The sequence below is a fragment of the Lissotriton vulgaris genome, chromosome 4_1 (genome assembly GCF_964263255.1).
Source record: "Lissotriton vulgaris chromosome 4_1, aLisVul1.2, whole genome shotgun sequence".
Taxonomy (NCBI): domain Eukaryota; kingdom Metazoa; phylum Chordata; class Amphibia; order Caudata; family Salamandridae; genus Lissotriton; species Lissotriton vulgaris.
This window is the reverse complement of record NC_141691.1, coordinates 1,363,350,581-1,363,368,726: the sequence shown is the minus strand read 5'-3', so window position 1 is coordinate 1,363,368,726 and position 18,146 is coordinate 1,363,350,581. Positions and strand designations below refer to the sequence as shown.

At 50.1% G+C, this 18,146-nt stretch overlaps 1 protein-coding gene across 1 annotated transcript in view; it reads right to left on the bottom strand.

Moving 5' to 3' along the window:
* Nucleotides 1-7,549: 7,549 nt before the first annotated feature.
* METTL4 (methyltransferase 4, N6-adenosine) overlaps nt 7,550-18,146 on the bottom strand; it is a 245,271-nt gene continuing 234,674 nt past the window's right edge. The window contains exon 8 of the mRNA XM_086965603.1: nt 7,550-8,013. Coding sequence (XP_086821729.1) covers nt 7,868-8,013 — 146 coding nt within the window. The 3' untranslated portion in view covers nt 7,550-7,867. The remainder of the gene's footprint in view (nt 8,014-18,146) is intronic.

Genomic DNA, 18,146 nt, shown 5'->3' with positions numbered 1-18,146 from the left:
TCTTCTGGACTAAAATAACCAATCAGAAGTTCAAATATTTTGCCTTTTACCGTGATGCTACTTACCAAACAACAGTGATAATTGTGGCAAAGGGGGACACCCAACCATAAAATATTTGAAAAGGAAATAATTGCTCCGATACACACTTTTTCTCCTGAGACATTTTGATACAGCGCCCAAGTTCCCGGTGGAGAAAAAAAATGAAATACTAAGAGTCGGCCCAGAACTAGTGTTCTCCCCTACCATCACCTGCCAGTCACAGACATCTACCATGGGTGTGAAGTAGCAGGAGTGACAATAGCTAGGTTGGAAGGCGGGTTCCCTGCCCGATAAGTCTGGCTGCTGGAGATACGTTCGCCAGAAACCTCTGAACCTGCTCCCCTTCTCACCCAAGTCTCAAGCATTGTACCAATGGGTATCAGGAGTTCCAGCCTGACTGGTGGGGGAGCTTTAGAGGTACAGTTTTCGACTTATAATTTTTTCATTCAAGTATAATTTAGCTCACTTGAAAAACGCATTTACCAATGGATTTTTAGTTGTGTATTTACTGCTTCTCTAAAATGGCTGCCAAAAGAGGAATCACACTCTCTAGTGAAGGCCTCACTGGTGGGTGAGAATTAGAGGTACAGTATTCTACTTAAAACATGTTTTATGTCATTAAAGTATGATGTCTCTCAATTTTTTAAAAAGATTTAATGCTTCTCTAAAATGGCTGCCAAAAGAGAAATCACTCTCTCTAGGGAAGGCCCGACTGGTGGGTGAGCATTAGAGGCACAGTATTCTACTTAAAATATGTTTTATCTCATTCAACTATGATGTATCTCAATTTTTAAAAAAGATTTACTGCTTCTCTAAAATGGCTGCCAAAAGAGAAATCACACTCTGTAGGGAAGGCCTGACTGGTGGGTGAGCATTAGAGGTACTGTATTCTACTTAAAACATGTTTTATCTCGGGGGGCGTGGCTAGCGGCCGATGATGGCGGCAGCAACCTAGAGAGGCTCCCGTAGCAAGGCGGTTTCCCGCATCAATCCGCATGCCTATCCGCTCACTGATCAGTCCGAAGAGGGTGTCCTGGGTGTGGTGACCGAACGGCGCCAGCACAGAAAATTTGGGAGCGCTCGGACCCCGGCATCGGGACGAAACTTCATCCACGTCCCTCACGGAAGACGGGCCTGGTGACACGAGGCAAGCACCGGTGTCAAGTGAATCCTTGGGCCGGGCGGAAGTCCACCCTCCCCGGCGCAACCACCCGGAAGTAGCCGCTGATGACAACGCTCGACGCCACCGGCTGGCAATCCTTCCCGCCGACCACTTCATCCTTCACGCTGTGTATCCGGTGGCACTACGCAGCGGTGCCCCTTGGCTGCGCTCGACACACGCCGAGGGACCGGTGCGGCACCAGTCGCCATTTTGCTCGACCTCGCCGAGGCCGCAACAGCTCAGCGGCCGTCGGCGGCACTCTGCCAGCGTCAGCGACCTCTGGCCCAAACCCAGTCTGGACCCCCTGCATACCCTTCCCACAAGCGGACGGCTACGGGTGTCCGGCCCGCTCCATCATAAACTTTGTCTCGCTGGAAGAGTTAAATGGCGGGGAAGGGGCAGCGGCAGGCCGCCGCTCAGGCGAAGCTAGGGAAATTTGCCTACGATAACCAGACATCCACCCAACCTGAGCAGCGCAAATCACTGGGGAAGGGCGCGGACACCGACGGTGCTAAGAAAGCCACGCTGGACGATGTATTGCGAGCACTGGAGCAGGTACAGGCCACGGTGGGCTCGACCGCGGCGGAGGTTACCCTTATTAGAGCCGACCTCCAGAAAATGAGCGAAAGGGTGAAGCAGGTGGAGGTGGTGACTAAATCTTTAATAGAAGACGTTTCCGACCTACAAGTGGCAATGGAGAGACTGCAGGCGGACAATAAACTTCTGAAAAGTAAGCTGGATGACCAGGAAGGGCGTTCCAGACGCAACAACGTCCGTATCTTGGGGGTTCCGGAGTCAGAAACGAAGGGTGCCATGGATCTGTATGTTGAGGACCTTATAAAGACTAAACTGGCCCCGAAGGGACTGTCCAACTTTTTTACAGTGGAACGGGCCCACCGGGTCCCTGGGGGGACGCCTACCCCGGGGGCCACCCCGCGCCCCATCCTGGCGAGACTCTTTAACTTTAGAGACCGCGATGCAGTCCTCCAGGCAGCCAGGGTGGCACCGCCCATCCAAATCCAAAATTCACGGATCTCTTTCTTCCCAGACTACACGGCGGAAGTCACCCGCAAGAGGAGGACATTCCTAGAGGTTAAAAAATCACTTCGCGACCAAGAACTGCCGTACTCCATGTTGTTTCCGGCCCGGCTGAGAGTGGTGGCCGATAAGAAGGTCTGGTTCTTTGACTCAGCGGAGAACGCCAGGGAATGGCTGGATGGCTGGCGCACTGTGGACCGCACTTCCAACCGCCGACGCAACAGGACGGGAGAGGAGAGCCGGCCGGGCTCGCGTTCTCCAACCAGGGACAGCGCGAATGGATCACCGTCACAGGACCATTTGGGAGCCGCTGGGGGGGAATGATACTACCACGGGGGACTAAAACGTGAAACCTGGACTTACTCCCACTCTGATTGTTCACCAAGTCGTTCATGGACGCTGGCCCGGACGACCCGAGGACAGCAAAGGGACCGCCTGCTTTGGGGGACACTCTCCCCTGACGCGCAAGTACTTTGTTTCTGGCATGGGATAAGCGCTCTGCTAAGTTGGGGTGGCGGGCAGTTCTGAGTCCGTTTGGCAGGGAGGCAGGGAGGGGGGAGTTGGGGGGGGGATTTGTTCGTTTTTACGGGAAGTTCATGATATCGATCACAAACAGTAAAATGTTCATTGGAATAATGCTGGGGAGATGGAGTCTGTGCCGATGGTTTCTGTCTCTAAAGTTCGATGGTGGTGGATGTACAACCTAACGTGATGAGTGCGGGGGAGACGCGATTGGGCGGCTCCTCCCTCAAGCTTCTAGCCTGGAATGTGAGCGGCCTAGGTGATAGAGTGAAGCGCGGCCTTGTTTTGTCCGAGGTGAAACGTCATAAATCTGACCTAATACTCCTCCAAGAGACCCATTTAATGGGTAGCGCCACTAAGGCCCTGGACAGACGGGGGTATACAATGTTGACCCACTCAGAATTCTCCACTGGGTCCCGGGGTACGGGGATCCTACTCAAGAAGTCATCCACTTTTATCACCCTCAGCACTAAAACTGATACGCAGGGCTGTTTTGCGGCAGTGGTTGGTCAATGGGACGGGCGCCCCCTGACTATAGTTTCAGTCTACATCCCGCCGTCATTGCACTCAGTGATGTTGCCTGCCCTGGGCGAATTCTTACTATCCCTCCCTGAGGGAGACACCCTACTAGGCGGGGACTTTAATGCCCCTGCTGACCCACAACTCGACAGGTTCCCAGCGACCGCCCTCCCGGGGGGTCCTTCCAGGTTTCAGCGCTTCCTTGAGGCACTGGGGCTGGTAGACGTATGGCGACACGTCCACCCTACACTACGACAGTACACGTTCCACTCCACCGTCCACAATAGTCTGTCCCGTATTGACCACTTCTTGGCGTTAGGGGATGGGTTACAGCGCGTAGAGGAGGTGCTCATACACCCTAGGGGCATCTCAGATCACTCCCCGCTGACTCTCACCATTACCTCACGAACACGAACACGCCACCGCGTCTTCCCTATGCACGCCTCTTATCTTAAGGTCCCGAAGGTCAGGAAGGCCCTGCAGACTGCCACGACACATTACTTCGTGGAAAACGAGCCTACCGCGACCTCGGCTGAGGTCCTATGGGAGGCTTATAAGACAGTCCTGAGGGGGCAAGCCATCAGCTCTGTAACATCACATAGGCGGGTGCAGGTGGCTGACCACGCGGCGCTTGAGCTCCGACTGCGTGAAACCACCACTGCCCACGAAACGGACCCCACTGATGACACATTGCATGCACTCACACTGGCCCAGCGCATGTATACAGACCACGCTCGGCACATCGCACAAGGCCATATCACAGACACACAAAATCGAGTATATGATGTTGGGGACAAGGCGGGGAAAATGTTGGCCTGGCTCGACAAAAGAGGGGGTAGCGCCAAGGGGATCCAACAGGTGAAAGACGATGAGGGAAATACTCAGACTGACCCTGATCGAATAGTGGAGGCACTGGCTGCCCACTTTGAGAAAGTCTACACCCCGGAACGGGACGTCACTGCGATTGCAGCCCAAAGCGCACTATATGACTTGAACATCCCGGCACTACTACCGGAGGCTGCAACTGAGCTTGAGGCGCCATTCACTGCTGACGAACTGCGGATCGCCATCGGGGCCCTCCATACGGGCAAGGCGCTGGGGCCAAACGGCATTCCAATCGAATGGTTTCAAGACCGCACTGACGTTCTAGGCCCATACCTGCTCCGAATGTACGAAGAATGCCGTGCTAAGGGGGTGCTCCCACTGGACCAACGAACGGCCACGATCGTGGCTATTCCTAAGCCTGGTAAGCCCCCGGAGGAATGCTCATCGTACCGCCCTATATCTTTACTTAACGCGGAAAGCAAAATTCTAGCAAAGCTTTTGGCAAATCGTCTCATGCCCCATCTATCTGACCTTATTCACCCGGACCAGTCAGGGTTCATGCCCCACAGGAACACCTCGCTCAATCTCCGACGGGTGCATGGGGTGTTGGCTAAAGCGGATGACATAGGCGAGTCCGCGGTCATTTTGGCCCTTGATGCGAAAATGGCCTTTGACATGGTGGAGTGGGCCTTTCTCTTTGAGGTTCTCCAATACATGGGATTCGGTCCCGTTTTCATCTCCTGGATCAAACTGCTATACACCGCACCAGTAGCACATGTGGTGGCGAACAGCCACATTTCGCACTCCTTTCCACTCAGGCGAGGCACCCGACAAGGATGCCCTCTCTCCCCCCTGCTATTTGCGCTATCACTGGAGCCCTTGGCGATCCGCATCAGGACTACCCCCTTGCTTAAAGGGATTAAATGGGGGGAGGGTTGGGAGGACCGCATATCGCTTTATGCGGATGATATGCTGGTATATCTGACAGATCCCGATCACGGCATACCGGCTCTCTTGCGCATTTGCAATGACCACGGAGAGGTGTCGGGCTACACTATCAATTGGAGTAAATCCGAATTGTATGCCCTGACGGGCAGCCACTCAACGGTTGGTCCACACTGCCCTCTGCGACTGGCCGGTACCTCATTTAAATATCTCGGTATTCACGTCACGGGTGACCCGGCGGAATACGAAAAACTGAACCTAACGCCACCGCTGGACCGCCTCAAGCGAGATGCAAGCTTCTGGGCAGGATTACCGTTGACGATGCTGGGGAAAGCAGCCCTGTTTAAGATGAAGTCCCTGCCCCGCTTTCTATATATTCTGGACAATACCCCCTTTGCTGTGCCCCCAAGGTACTTCAAGAAGGTGGCGGCAGTGGTCTCTGGTCTGTTGTGGGGTAACCGCCCAGCGCGGATAGCTCACGCCAAGCTATGCAAGAGCTGGTACGAGGGTGGCATCGCACTTCCCAACCTCCACCTCTACTATTGGGCGGCCCAGCTCAGACCGATCAATCAATGGTTGCACGCATCGCAATCGGACCCAGCATTCCAGGCGGACAGGGCCCAGCTGGGTGCCAGCACCCTGCTGGCCCCGCTTTATGATAAACGAAAACTCAGGTCGTTGAAGGGGCCCACTAGGCTCACAGTAGCTACCTGGCATGCAGCCACCGCTGCGCTAGGGTGGAAAGGCACAATCACCAAGCTCACTCCACTCTGGGACTCACGTGCCTTGGGCAACCTTCGGACCAGTAAGGGGTTCTCCCGCTGGGACGACATTGGCATTTCGACAGTGGGGGACATGTGGGACCGTGGGGCTATCATTACTCTTGACCACCTGAGGGAACTCTATGACCTGGGGCCACAAGAAACCTACCGATATGTCCAAATCCGTCACGCGTTATTGGCGGCTATTCCGGCGGGGTCAACTCTCCCCGAGTCATCCCCGCTAGAGGATCGCCTCTTGACTGACTACATGGTGGAAAAGGCCACCTCCCTCACTTACCGGAAACTCCTTAACAATTCCCCGGACCCGCTAGTGCCTCTTCAGGAGAAATGGGAGCAAGACGTGGGCGAGATGGATGAACACGAATGGAACGAGGCACTGGCATCCCCTAAGGAAGCGGGCATATCATCTAGAATGAGACTCATCCAACTCAAAGTTCTGCACAGAACATATTACACCAGGACATTGCTTCACCGCATACAGCGAGCCCCTGACCCCTTCTGCTTGCGGGGTTGCGGGGAAGAGGGCACACTCTTCCACACATTTTGGGACTGCTCAGTTATACAATCCTATTGGCGTCAGGTCATGCGCACTGTGTCACAGGTGTTGGAGGTCTCAGTGCTCCCTGAACCTCGACGCTGCCTTCTCAATGTGTGGGAACCAACTGACTTGTCCCGGCATGGCCGCCTTTGGGTAATGCTAGGAATGATGGTGGCCAAGAGGGATATCGCGCAGCGCTGGGGGGTGGCGGACCCACCGACGGCCTCACAATGGTGTGTAAATATGGACAGGGCCATGGTCACAGAACGGGCAGTGTATTTGAACAGGGCGTGCCCGGCCAAGTGGAACAAAGTGTGGTCCCCATGGAACACGTACCGGGGCGAGATTTGTGACCCACTTCCTGAAGATGACGCAATAGACTCAGACGAAGAAGACTGAATGTGCTGGGGGGGCTGAGTGATGCGGGGGGTGCACCGGGAGGGGGCGGGGAGATGGAGAGGGACGGCTCACACTTTACCTAGCATGAAGGGCAACGGGCTGTTGGCCCTAACTCCGAATTACGCTCACATCTACCTGGCATTAAGTTTACTATATTGATCGTAATGTGACTTCCCGAAGTTTTGAATGTTCTTTCTTTAGGTATAAAACAGAAAATGAAAACCTCACACACCCAGCATGGAACATTCGCACTTTTCCTTCACAATTTGTTTCTAGATTCTACCTTCCCGTCCTCAAAGAATGCAGGCACAATTGTATAGTAATGATGGTTTTTTCTTACTTGACACTTACTTGGCGGCCGGCCCAGTTGGGTTGTAGGCGACAAGCTGTGTAACAACTGTGAAGGTTCAATAAAGGTTTTCAAAAAAAAAAAAAAAAAAAAAACATGTTTTATCTCATTTAAGTATGATGTATCTCAATTTTTTTGAAAAGATTTACTAGGAGCTTATGGTTGTGTATATGCTGCTGGCACAAGATGGCTGCCAAAAGAGGAACTACACTGTCGACTGTGATCCACACAACTATTACAGTATGTGCCACACAGATGCACACGCATTTTGCTTCAGTAGAAGGAGCCATTACATTTCAGAGTAAATGAACAGTTAGACTGCATGACAGCCAATGAGAACGACTCGTCAATGGGTGACCCTGTGCTAGCTGCCTGCAATTTATAAAACAGCCGAACACGAGTGACATGAATGTAGTGTGCAAGCGTATGTTCCATACGATGGACGTCTTTTACTGTCACCGCTAACTGCCCAGAGAATGTCCCACTTGACAGGTGGCTTATTAAAAACAGAAGCAAAACATGAGTTTTCTTTTAAAAAAAAAAATACAGGGAAAGTGTAGATGCCATTCAGAAAGCACAATACAATGTACAGCTAAAGCTCACACCCCCATAGCACCGTAGGAGAGTTGGTTGCTACATGGAGTTAAATTGCAACACGTCCAATTCTATTTACATTGCTTTCAAAGAGCCGCTTTGGTAATACAAAAACATGTCAGTGCTAAAAAATATTTTAAACTAGGAGATCATGGTCAGCTTCCATCCTCCAGAGGAGAAAAGTAATCGATGTGCTGGAATTTGAGAACCTCATTGCCCCAACTGGTCCAGCCGGCTTGCAGGTTACGCGCAAACAGCTCCAAGCACTCTGCTCCCGGCTTGATGTAATCTGTCAGGACCTCTGCAAAACACAAGCAACACAAAGATGACGAAGAGGAGCAAGGCGAGCACACGCACAAAAAATCAATCTCTTCTCAGCTGCTGGAAGATGAAAAAAAGGGATGTGTCATTAGAAAAAGAAGACAGCAAATTAATTTCAAGGATTTCATCAACAGGCCTTGCTATTTATAGGGAAAAAATCGTTCAAAATAAGCGCCCTTGAGACCGCGAACAATACCGACAGAACCTTCAATAGGTGTGATTTATCAGTTTTCATTTAGAGACGGGGACTCGGGATTTCACAGCTATGCGGGTGACTTTTCAATTTTTCAATATAGTCATCTTAGCACATGTCTCCTGGGTGCAGACTTAATATTCCAAATGTTAGGCACGTCTAAGTGGAGGAGTGAACCCAATGAGGACAGGATCCGAGCATTTAACAAATGTTAGCCTTCTAAAGCCCTCAGACAAAACACGTCACTTCTGGAAAAATGTAATATATGCTGCAGCTGTGAGTTATGATCAGGCCCACATTCTGTTAACTATTCCCTTTGTAATAATATATACATATTCTGTTCAACACATCTTATTTTGTATAATGTGTTTTGTTTATTTGCATACTTCTTTCGTGCCGTGCTTTTCCCAAAACTTCGTTTACAAATTCATCTCAGTAAAACACAGGGACAGATTACATTGGTTCTGAGCAAGCAGGAGAATTTCCAGCTACAAGTGAAAGGTGGAAGACACATTAGGAAGGAATCACGGGGCATTTCTGAAATGGAGGTTTGTGTGAGGAAGGCTCTTGATATGTAGAGTTAATCACTAAAGAATTGCCTGACAGTAGCTAAGGTCACTAAAAAGAACATCTCAAAAGGAAAGAGCTTCAGAGAAGCCTTGTCAGGTGGCAGAAATGGTAAAAAAAATACAAGCAGATAAAGTGGGAAGGTTTATACTAGAGGCCAGAGTACCAAATCAGCACTATGTGGGTGATTTCGATATTACCGACCGCTAACGCAGCAGTCAGAAGACTGCCCGACAAGCAGTCGGCGGTTCGACCGAGGAATTACGATGCTACCACCAGGCTGGCGGTCGTAAAGTGCTCTTTTTCACAGCGGCTTATGCTGCGGCCCAGGAAAAGGGCCGCAGCACAAGTCGCCGTGAAAACGAACACTTCCTACACGTCCATGGACCATGTGCCACAGAGGCGCACCTAGAGTCAAATTTCGGGAGGCTAAGACATTTTTTTGGGGGGGGGGCTGATTCTTCAATCAAAAGGCAGAGTGGAGCTGCAGGGGCCCTAAGAAGGGGTGAAACCCATCAAAGCCTCATTAACAAGCAAAAGGTCTTTAAAAGACCTGTGAAGTACTCGGGTGGGTCTGTGTGTGCGCCCAGGAAGCTGTCTCATCCCGGGATGCCACACATGATGGGGGGGGCTGAAGCCCTTTGAGTCTAATGGGTGTTGCGCGGCCGATGTGCCATGCACTATGTGGTGCATGGCACATAGTGCATGGAAGTGACTGGAAGCACTATATGTTCCCCCAGGGCCACTTTGCAGTGGCCTGAGTTTGGGGACCACAATAGCCCTTTCCGACAGCCTATACATTGCAGTGTTCCTACCATGAACAGGCTGTTGGAAAGGGATAGCCAAATATCAACGGAAGACCCTGGATCGGCACTGCCGCCATACTGGCCCGCGATTCCAACTGCCACCCCGTCAGGAGCGGAGATTTTGTCGGAGGCGGTAGTCTGGACTCTGCCCGCTGTGGGCCTGACCTCCAGTATTAAAATGCAGTGATCGAACAAAAGGGCTGTAAGCAGTTGGATTGCCACTGACTGCCTGTTAGTGTGCAGTCCGACCAACATCATAAACAGCCCCCATTCTCTGGAAAATATAGGCAGCCTCCAACGACCCATAGGGATCTTAAGAATGCTAAATCTTTGAGGTCATTGGCTCACAGACTAATGATGAGCACTCCTCATTGAGTATTTACATTTACCAGCTGATTCCATTTAGCTATTATTAAAAAGTCAGACTCATAGCTTGGATTCTAGAAACTTTAGGTTTGTTTTAGTCTTGTTAACTTTAACCTTCCTATTCTCTTGTTTGTAAATAACGTTTTAGTCGTTCTTTAAAAAAGTAAGACTGACAAGACACAGATTTTTTTCTGTTTGTGATAGCCTGTCTCCGGACGTAGCGGTTGCTCCCCCTTGCCTCCTGCATCTCTGGGTATCGTAGCGCTGCTCTCCTCCTCACTGCTGCCAAAACGAATCTGTGCATTGTAGTGCCTCGCATTGCTGGATATTAATTGTGTCTGTGTGTGTCCCCGGCGCTCCACCGCTCGTATCGCCTACATTGCCCCCTGAGTATTGCCTGACTGTGCCCACGGAAGTATTTTGCTTTGCTTTATTTGCCATTACTTGAGCCCCAATATCGTCGTGTTAGCCTTTGTTTTGCTTGCTGCCATTTGGTTGTGCCTCCAGCCCGTCCCTCCCCCCACGCTCCCGCCTCCCAGCCGCCCCGCCCACCCACTGACTATCAGGAACGTCCCGTCCGGCATCTCCTTGTGACCAGCCTGTCTCCGGACGTAGCGGTTGCTCCCCCTTGCCTCCTGCATCTCTGGGTATCGTAGCGCTGCTCTCCTCCTCACTGCTGCCAAAACGAATCTGTGCATTGTAGCGCCTCGCATTGCTGGATATTAATTGTGCCTGTGTGTAGTGCCTCGCATTGCTGGATATTAATTGTGCCTGTGTGCGTCCCCGGCGCTCCATCGCTCGGATCGCCTACATTGCCCCCTGAGTATTGCCTGACTGTGCCCACTGAAGTATTTTGCTTTGCTTTGTTTGCCATTACTTGAGCCCCAATAGCCCCAATATCGTTGTGTTAGCCTTTGTTTTGCTTGCTGCCATTTGGTTGTGCCTCCAGCACGTCTCTCCCCCCACGCTCCCGCCTCCCAGCCGCCACGCCCACGCTCCGCCCCCCTCCACTCTCCATTTATAACAGATGGACCGTCCACGCGCGCCAAAGGCGCGCCAAAGGTAAGCCCGTCAACGCCCGTCCGCGCCTGGACCGCGCCCAGCGCCAGACCCCCTGGCCTTCGCAAATCCACCACCAGCCGCATCACGTACGACGCCGCATCACTCTCAGCCCTTAACCCCGGACGTCCGCTTAACTGCCACCAAGCCGCCCCAGGATACACCCATGGACCATTCACCTGCCACTCCTGCAAGTTCGACTGTATTAAGAAACCCACCAGATCCTCAGTTTCCAAACTGAGCTCCGACCCCAACCATCTGAAATGCATCCTACTTAACACCCGCTCGGTCCACAAACACGCCATCGAGCTATGGAACCTACTCGACACCACAGCGCTGGACGTTACCTTCCTCACAGAAACCTGGATGAACAGCTCTTCAGCTCCCGACATCACCATAGCCATTCCGGACGGCTACAAGATCATCCGAAAAGACCGCACCAAGCAAACAGGAGGAGGCATCGCCATCGTCCATAAGAACACCATCCGCATCTCGACCAGCTCCGACGACAACCTCGCTATCGCCGAACACCTTCACTTCCAGATCCACACCGACCCCAACACCACACTCAGAGGCACCCTCATCTACAGGCCACCAGGACCTCGCGCACAATTCAGCGAAGACATCACTGACTTCATCAGCCCCCACGCCCTCCCCTCCGAGAACTACATCCTACTGGGAGACCTCAACTTCCACCTAGAAAAGAATAATGACTACAACACCACCACCCTTCTGGATTACCTCGCTAATCTCTGACCCCTACAACTTGTTAACACCCCCACCCACTCCGCCGGACACACGCTCGACCAAATCTTCACCTCCAGCAAGCATATCTCCTTCGACCACACCACAGCTCTTCAGTGGACAGACCACAGCTGCGTTCACTTCAGCTACAAAAAAACTACGACTCACAACCGCCCACAACCAATCCCCCGCAGAAACTGGAACAAAACTACAACCGACCAACTCCTCACATCACTGCACCAAAACCCCCCTGCAAAATCATCGGACACAAACCTTGCAGCCACCAACCTCACACAATGGATCAACCACAGCGCTGACGAATTAGCACCCTTGAAAAAACATCAACCCAAGCAGACCAACAAAAAAGCCCCTTGGTTCAACGAAGACCTCAAGAAATCCAAGAAGATCTGCCGCACCCTCGAGAAAGCCTGGAAAAATGACCGAACCACTGACAACCAGACAGCCTTCAAGAACGCTATCCGCAAACACCACCAACTGATTCGATCCACCAAGAAATCAGCATTGAAGGACCGACTCGACAACAACGCCCAAAACAGCAAGGAACTATTCAACATTGTCAAAAAATTCACCAACCCCACCGCCGGAGCAAATGACATCACCCCCTCCCAAGACCTCTGCGACTCCCTTGCCTCATTCTTCCACAACAAAATCGCAGACATTCATAACAGTTTCAAAAACCAGACCAGAATTCAGTCCTCCCCACCCACATCCGAAAAAAAGCACCCCTCTAACAACCTTTTTGCCTGGAACCCAATCACCACTGAAGAGACCATACACCTGATGAACTCCATCCACTCAGGATCACCAACCGATCCTTGTCCCCACCACATTTTCAACAAAGCAGACTCCATCATCGCACCCCATCTACGAGATGTCATCAACTGCTCCCTCAACTCCGCTACCTTCCCGGAAAGCTGTAAACACGCCGAACTCAGCGCCCTCCTGAAGAAACCCACAGCAGACCCCACTGAACTCAAGAACTACCGCCCCATCTCGCTCCTCCCATTCCCTGCCAAAGTCATCGAGAAAGCTGTCAACAGTCAGCTAGCCGGCTTCCTCGAATCAAGTAAATCCCTTGACTTCTCACAAACCGGCTTCCGAGCCAATCACAGCACTGAGACAGCCCTCATCGCAGCAACAGACGACATTCGAACACTCCTGGACGACGGAGAAACTGTCGCCCTCATCCTACTGGACCTCTCCGCAGCCTTCGATACTGTCTGCCATAACACCCTTATTCAACGCCTCAGCAATGTCGGAATACAAGGTAAAGCACTGGACTGGATCACCTCGTTCCTCGCCAGAAGAACCCAGAGAATCCGACTCCCCCCTTTTAGATCAGAGGCCACCGAAGTCATCTGCGGCGTACCACAAGGATCATCACTGAGTCCCACCCTCTTCAACGTATACATGAGCCCCCTCGCAACCATCGCTCGACAACACAACCTCAACATCATCTCCTATGCAGACGACACCCAGCTGATCCTCTCCCTCACCAATGACTCTAACACCGCCAAAACCAACCTACACGAAGGGATGAAAGAAGTAGCCGAATGGATGAAGGACAGCAGGCTAAAACTAAATTCGGACAAAACTGAAGTCCTCATCCTAGGTTCCTCACCCTCCGCCTGGGACGACTCTTGGTGGCCACCATCCCTGGGAAGCGCTCCCATACCTACGGACCACGCACGTAACCTGGGCTTCATCCTCGACTCCTCCCTCTCGATGACCAGACAAGTCAACGCCGTCTCCTCTTCATGCTTCAACATCCTGCGCATGCTCAAAAAGATCTTCCGCTGGATCCCCACCGAAACAAGGAAAACAGTCACCCACGCACTAGTCACCAGCCGACTGGACTACAGAAACACCCTCTACGCCGGGACAACGTCCAAACTACAGAAAAAACTCCAGCGCATCCAAAGCGCCTCAGCCAGACTCATACTAGACATCCCCCGCCAAGCTCACATTTCCGGTCATTTGAAAGACCTCCACTGGCTCCCCGTCAACAAGAGAATAACATTCCGTCTCCTCACCCACGCACACAAAGCCCTCTACTACCTAGGACCCGAATGCCTCAACACGCGCCTGTCCTTTTACACCCCCACCCGCCGACTGCGATCATCCACTCAAGCCCTTGCCGCAATCCCACGCATCCACAAATCCACCATGGGGGAAGATCCTTCTCCTACTTAGCAGCCAAAACCTGGAACTCTCTCCCCACCCATCTCCGCCTTACTCAGAACCACCTTTCCTTCAGAAAACAATTGAAAACTTGGATTTTCGATAAATAAAGTACCCCTCCCTTCAAGCGCCTTGAGACCCTCTGGGTATATAAGGCGCTATACAAATGCCGAACTTGAACTTGAACTGTGTCATACTGTATTTAGCCCCACCTATCCCACCTGCTATAGTAAACCTAGACTGTTTGACTAAGTAATAATTGGAAAATCAATTATAAAAAAAAGAGCCTGGGGTCACAATTTGCAGAGAACAGAAGCCAATTCCCAGAGTTTACACAGTGACCACACACTACCACTTGACTTAAAATGCAATTAGTGATGAGAAGTCAGATGTAGCTGCTGAGATATTAGTGTATCTGAACAATTCACAAGGTGTATCGAGTAACTTTTCTTCTGTATCTAGTTGTTTCGATTGAATCTCAATCTTGAAATATATTTCACACGTACCGTGGCTACTCTTTTACTCCAGAAAGTAGAAAAAATTGTTCAACACATCCTCTCCATTTTTATTTATTGATTCATGTCTGGATACGCGAACTCACACAAAAGTACAAGAGTTTTGCCCTTTGATAGGGCGAAATAGCTCGTTTAGATATTTATTTGAGTTTTGTGAGGTACGAATATAGAATGCTGACATGCTGCTGTACGGCAGGTAGCATTATTGTAAAGAAGTAAGGTAACATAAGACAAGAAGTCTGTTGAAGCAGGCCGAAGGATAAAGTTACTGCAGCAGGGGTTGCACAGATTGATCACATAATAATATATATGAGATCAGGTGCTATTGGCAGTAGTAGCCTAATCTGTATAGCTGGCTTTTCTGGAGCTGTGAACCTGCATAAATAAGCATGTATTTAGTAAACTAAAGAATGTGAGCAAAAAAATAAATAAATAAATACTAATAAAAGAGAAACTGAGTAGGTTGGCGGTTCTGATGTGTACTGTGCACACAATTAGTTAGAAAGGCATAGGTTGTTGCTATACTGGAGCTACCACAGCAGAGAGCTTGGTTGTCCTTTGGGATTTCTTGATTAACATTATGGCTTGTGTTTGTTAAGTGGAGTCAGTTTACTTGTAAGATAGGAGAGATTCCAGGTGTGGAACGATTTACATGGAATGCAGAGGTGTAGAAGTTTGAAGCACCTCATGGCGAGCTAATTAAATTTTTGTACTGCGCTTGGGTTATATCTTGATAGCTCAAGGTACCTTGCAACCATATTTTTTAATCAAACATAGTGGGATGATTCACAAAAAGTATGAGGGAATTGTGAAAGGTAGAAACAGTCTACAATTTCTGGAGATTTAGTGATACTAAGCTACATATGAACCAAAAGAAAGCAGTAACTTTAGATATTTGGGAAAGTTAGTACTTTTTGGAAATTGACAAATCCCCATAGGTAAGCCTGAACATTTATAAATTGATAGCTTGCATTTAGTGGAATGATTACTTGATGAAGACGATTACAGTTGCAATATGACATTTCTTTTTTTATAGGGCACATATGTTTTTTCCAACAGATCACAGGTGAATTTTGAGTGTGAAAAACCACTGAAAAGTTTTTTGAGCAGTGGCTGCTGCTTGGGATCCAAAGTGCTATAAAAATAAGGTAAAATCCACTTATCTGCAAGCCGCCTGTTCTCTTCCATCCGATGCAGGAAACGAGAAGCTCACAGGCTTCCAAACTCCCCGAGCCAATCACGACTGTGCGGTCATCAGCATTTTAGCAGCATTGTGATTGGTCTGAGCACCGTGGTACGGCACTCAGACAGGGTTTGGGGGCCTGTGCATATTCTCCACCCAGGCTGTGTAATACAGCCGGGTGGAGAACATGCCAAGGGCGCATCACTGTTTGGCCGTCTCAAGATAGGCGGCCAAAAAGTCATGCGCACTTAGAAAGGGCTCACCACTCCTTACCCTGCTGTGTGGGCAGCCAAGCCCTGCCCCGCCTGTACCTAAAGCCAGGACGGAAAAATAAAATGAGAATAACATGTTGTTATTATTTTATTTTTCCTGTGGAGCGACGCTCCCCCACCTTAGCGGAGAAGCCGCACTGGCCCCTTGATGTTTCTCTGGAGTCTCAAATCTAAGCATGATCCAAAGTCAAGCAATAAATTCCCTGTGATACACCAGAAGGCCTTCAGGCAGCGTAAGGTGAAGCTGTATGTCACAAAGCAAAAGAAACAATGCCAGTCACGATCCAAGTTTTCGGCTTTGTAGTACCCATGCTGCATGTGATTGTGCCTATAAGCAGAAATAGTTTGTTTAGTATTGGACCCCTGACAGAGAACATTCTCCCTCCTCCATTAGTGTGCGCTCCAGTTGTGTCTCTCAGTTCCAGAGCTCTGCTCTACTGACCCCTAACCTTAAACATAACATTTTAAACTCAAAGGCTTCAAACTGTGGGGTTAGCCACCATGGACCATGGGGTTGTCATACAACGCGCATCCACATTAAATCGCTCTCCTCACAGCGTGGACGCAAACAAGCACAACTGCCTGTGGAAAAAAGACAAAAATGAAAGCTTAACCCACAGTATAATGGTTATATTTGCAGGAACCTCATTGTAAGGGTTAGAGTTAATTTGAACTTCTTTTCACAGGTAGTTGTGTTCTGTGGAAAATTCGTTGTTAAGTGTTAAGAGATGGTCTGGTGATTCACTGGAGCCCAGAAAGAGGATGCACTGCAGGAAGGGGGCACTACAGTCACCTCCAGGTTGACTGAAGAGAGGGGGCTCTGCAGGAGCCAGTGGTGATGAGGTATTAATCAAAGTGAATTATTTTAATAATGGTTATCTTAGTTTCTAGAGCGTTAACAAACTGCACATTCTATAAGTACTTATCCCTGCTGCGGGTAGTTGTGTTGCCCCACTTCAGCACCTTGTTCAAGCAATTGTAGCATCCGTTGCCCACCTCCGCCTTGAATCAATGAATGAGTGAATGAATGAGCAATTTGTATAGCGCAAACTAAGCCCAAGGGCGTCAAGGCGCTTATGTACAGACCACCCACAGACAACTTCGGAAATCATACTTAGACCCTGCTCTTAGGAAACAACTAGGTTTTAAGAGACTTGCGAAAAGCAGAATGTTCTTGTTGACCCAATAGGGAAACAGGGAGAGAGTTCCACGCCTTGGCAGCAGTCAGCGAGAAAGCTCTCCCTCCCCACCTCAATTTTTTAAACCTCTGTACCACAAAGAGGTTACGGTTTACTGACCTGAGGTTCCTTGAGTGCGTATACCTTTTAAAATGGGCTTTTAGGCCAGATGGGCCCCGACCATGCTATGCGTTGTGGGTGAGACAAAGGGTCTTAAACAAAACTCTACAGTCCACCGGAAGCCAATGCAACAGACTGAGGGAAGCTGAGACCGAATGATGCTTAGGGAGATTCAAAACCAGCCTTGTAGCAGCATTTTGAACCAGCTGCAAGCGGTAAATCTGACCCTTATTGATGCCCAAATAAAGGGCATTACAATAGTCTAGTCTGGCCAGGATTAAGGCCCCAACCACCTTTTTTCGGGCTTCAAAATACAAAAACTGTGATATTTTTCTAATGATACGAATAAGCCTGAAACAGGTGGAAACAGTCCTTGAGACCTACAGAGTCATGGAGAGGGAATCATCGATAATGACTCCAAGATTTTTCCCATGAGGAACAGGAATGGGACATGTACCCAGGGAATCAGGTCACCACTCACCGACCAAATGTCCAGGTCTTCCCCAAAGACCAGGACCTCCGTCTTTTCACCATTCAATTTAAGATAGTTATGAACCATCCAAGATGAGTCTGCTATCATACAGTCTTTAAAAATGTTTGCGGAGTTCCTGACCTTTAGCGTAATGGATACCATGATCTGGGTGTCGTCCGCATAGGATAACACCTCAAGCCTAAAGGCTTTCACCACCCTTCCAGCAGGGCCACATAGATATTAAACAAGGTAGGGCTCAAAGAAGAGCCCTGGGGCACACCGCAGGCAAGGGGGGAGGGCTCTGAGGAGAAGCTCCTCATTCTGGCTAGTTGGGACCGCTCACTAAGAAAAGAAGTAAGGAGATCCAGAGTCCGGCCCCGACCCCTATCTCCTTGAGACGTTCCACCAGTCTCTGGGGGACAGAGTATCGAAGGCG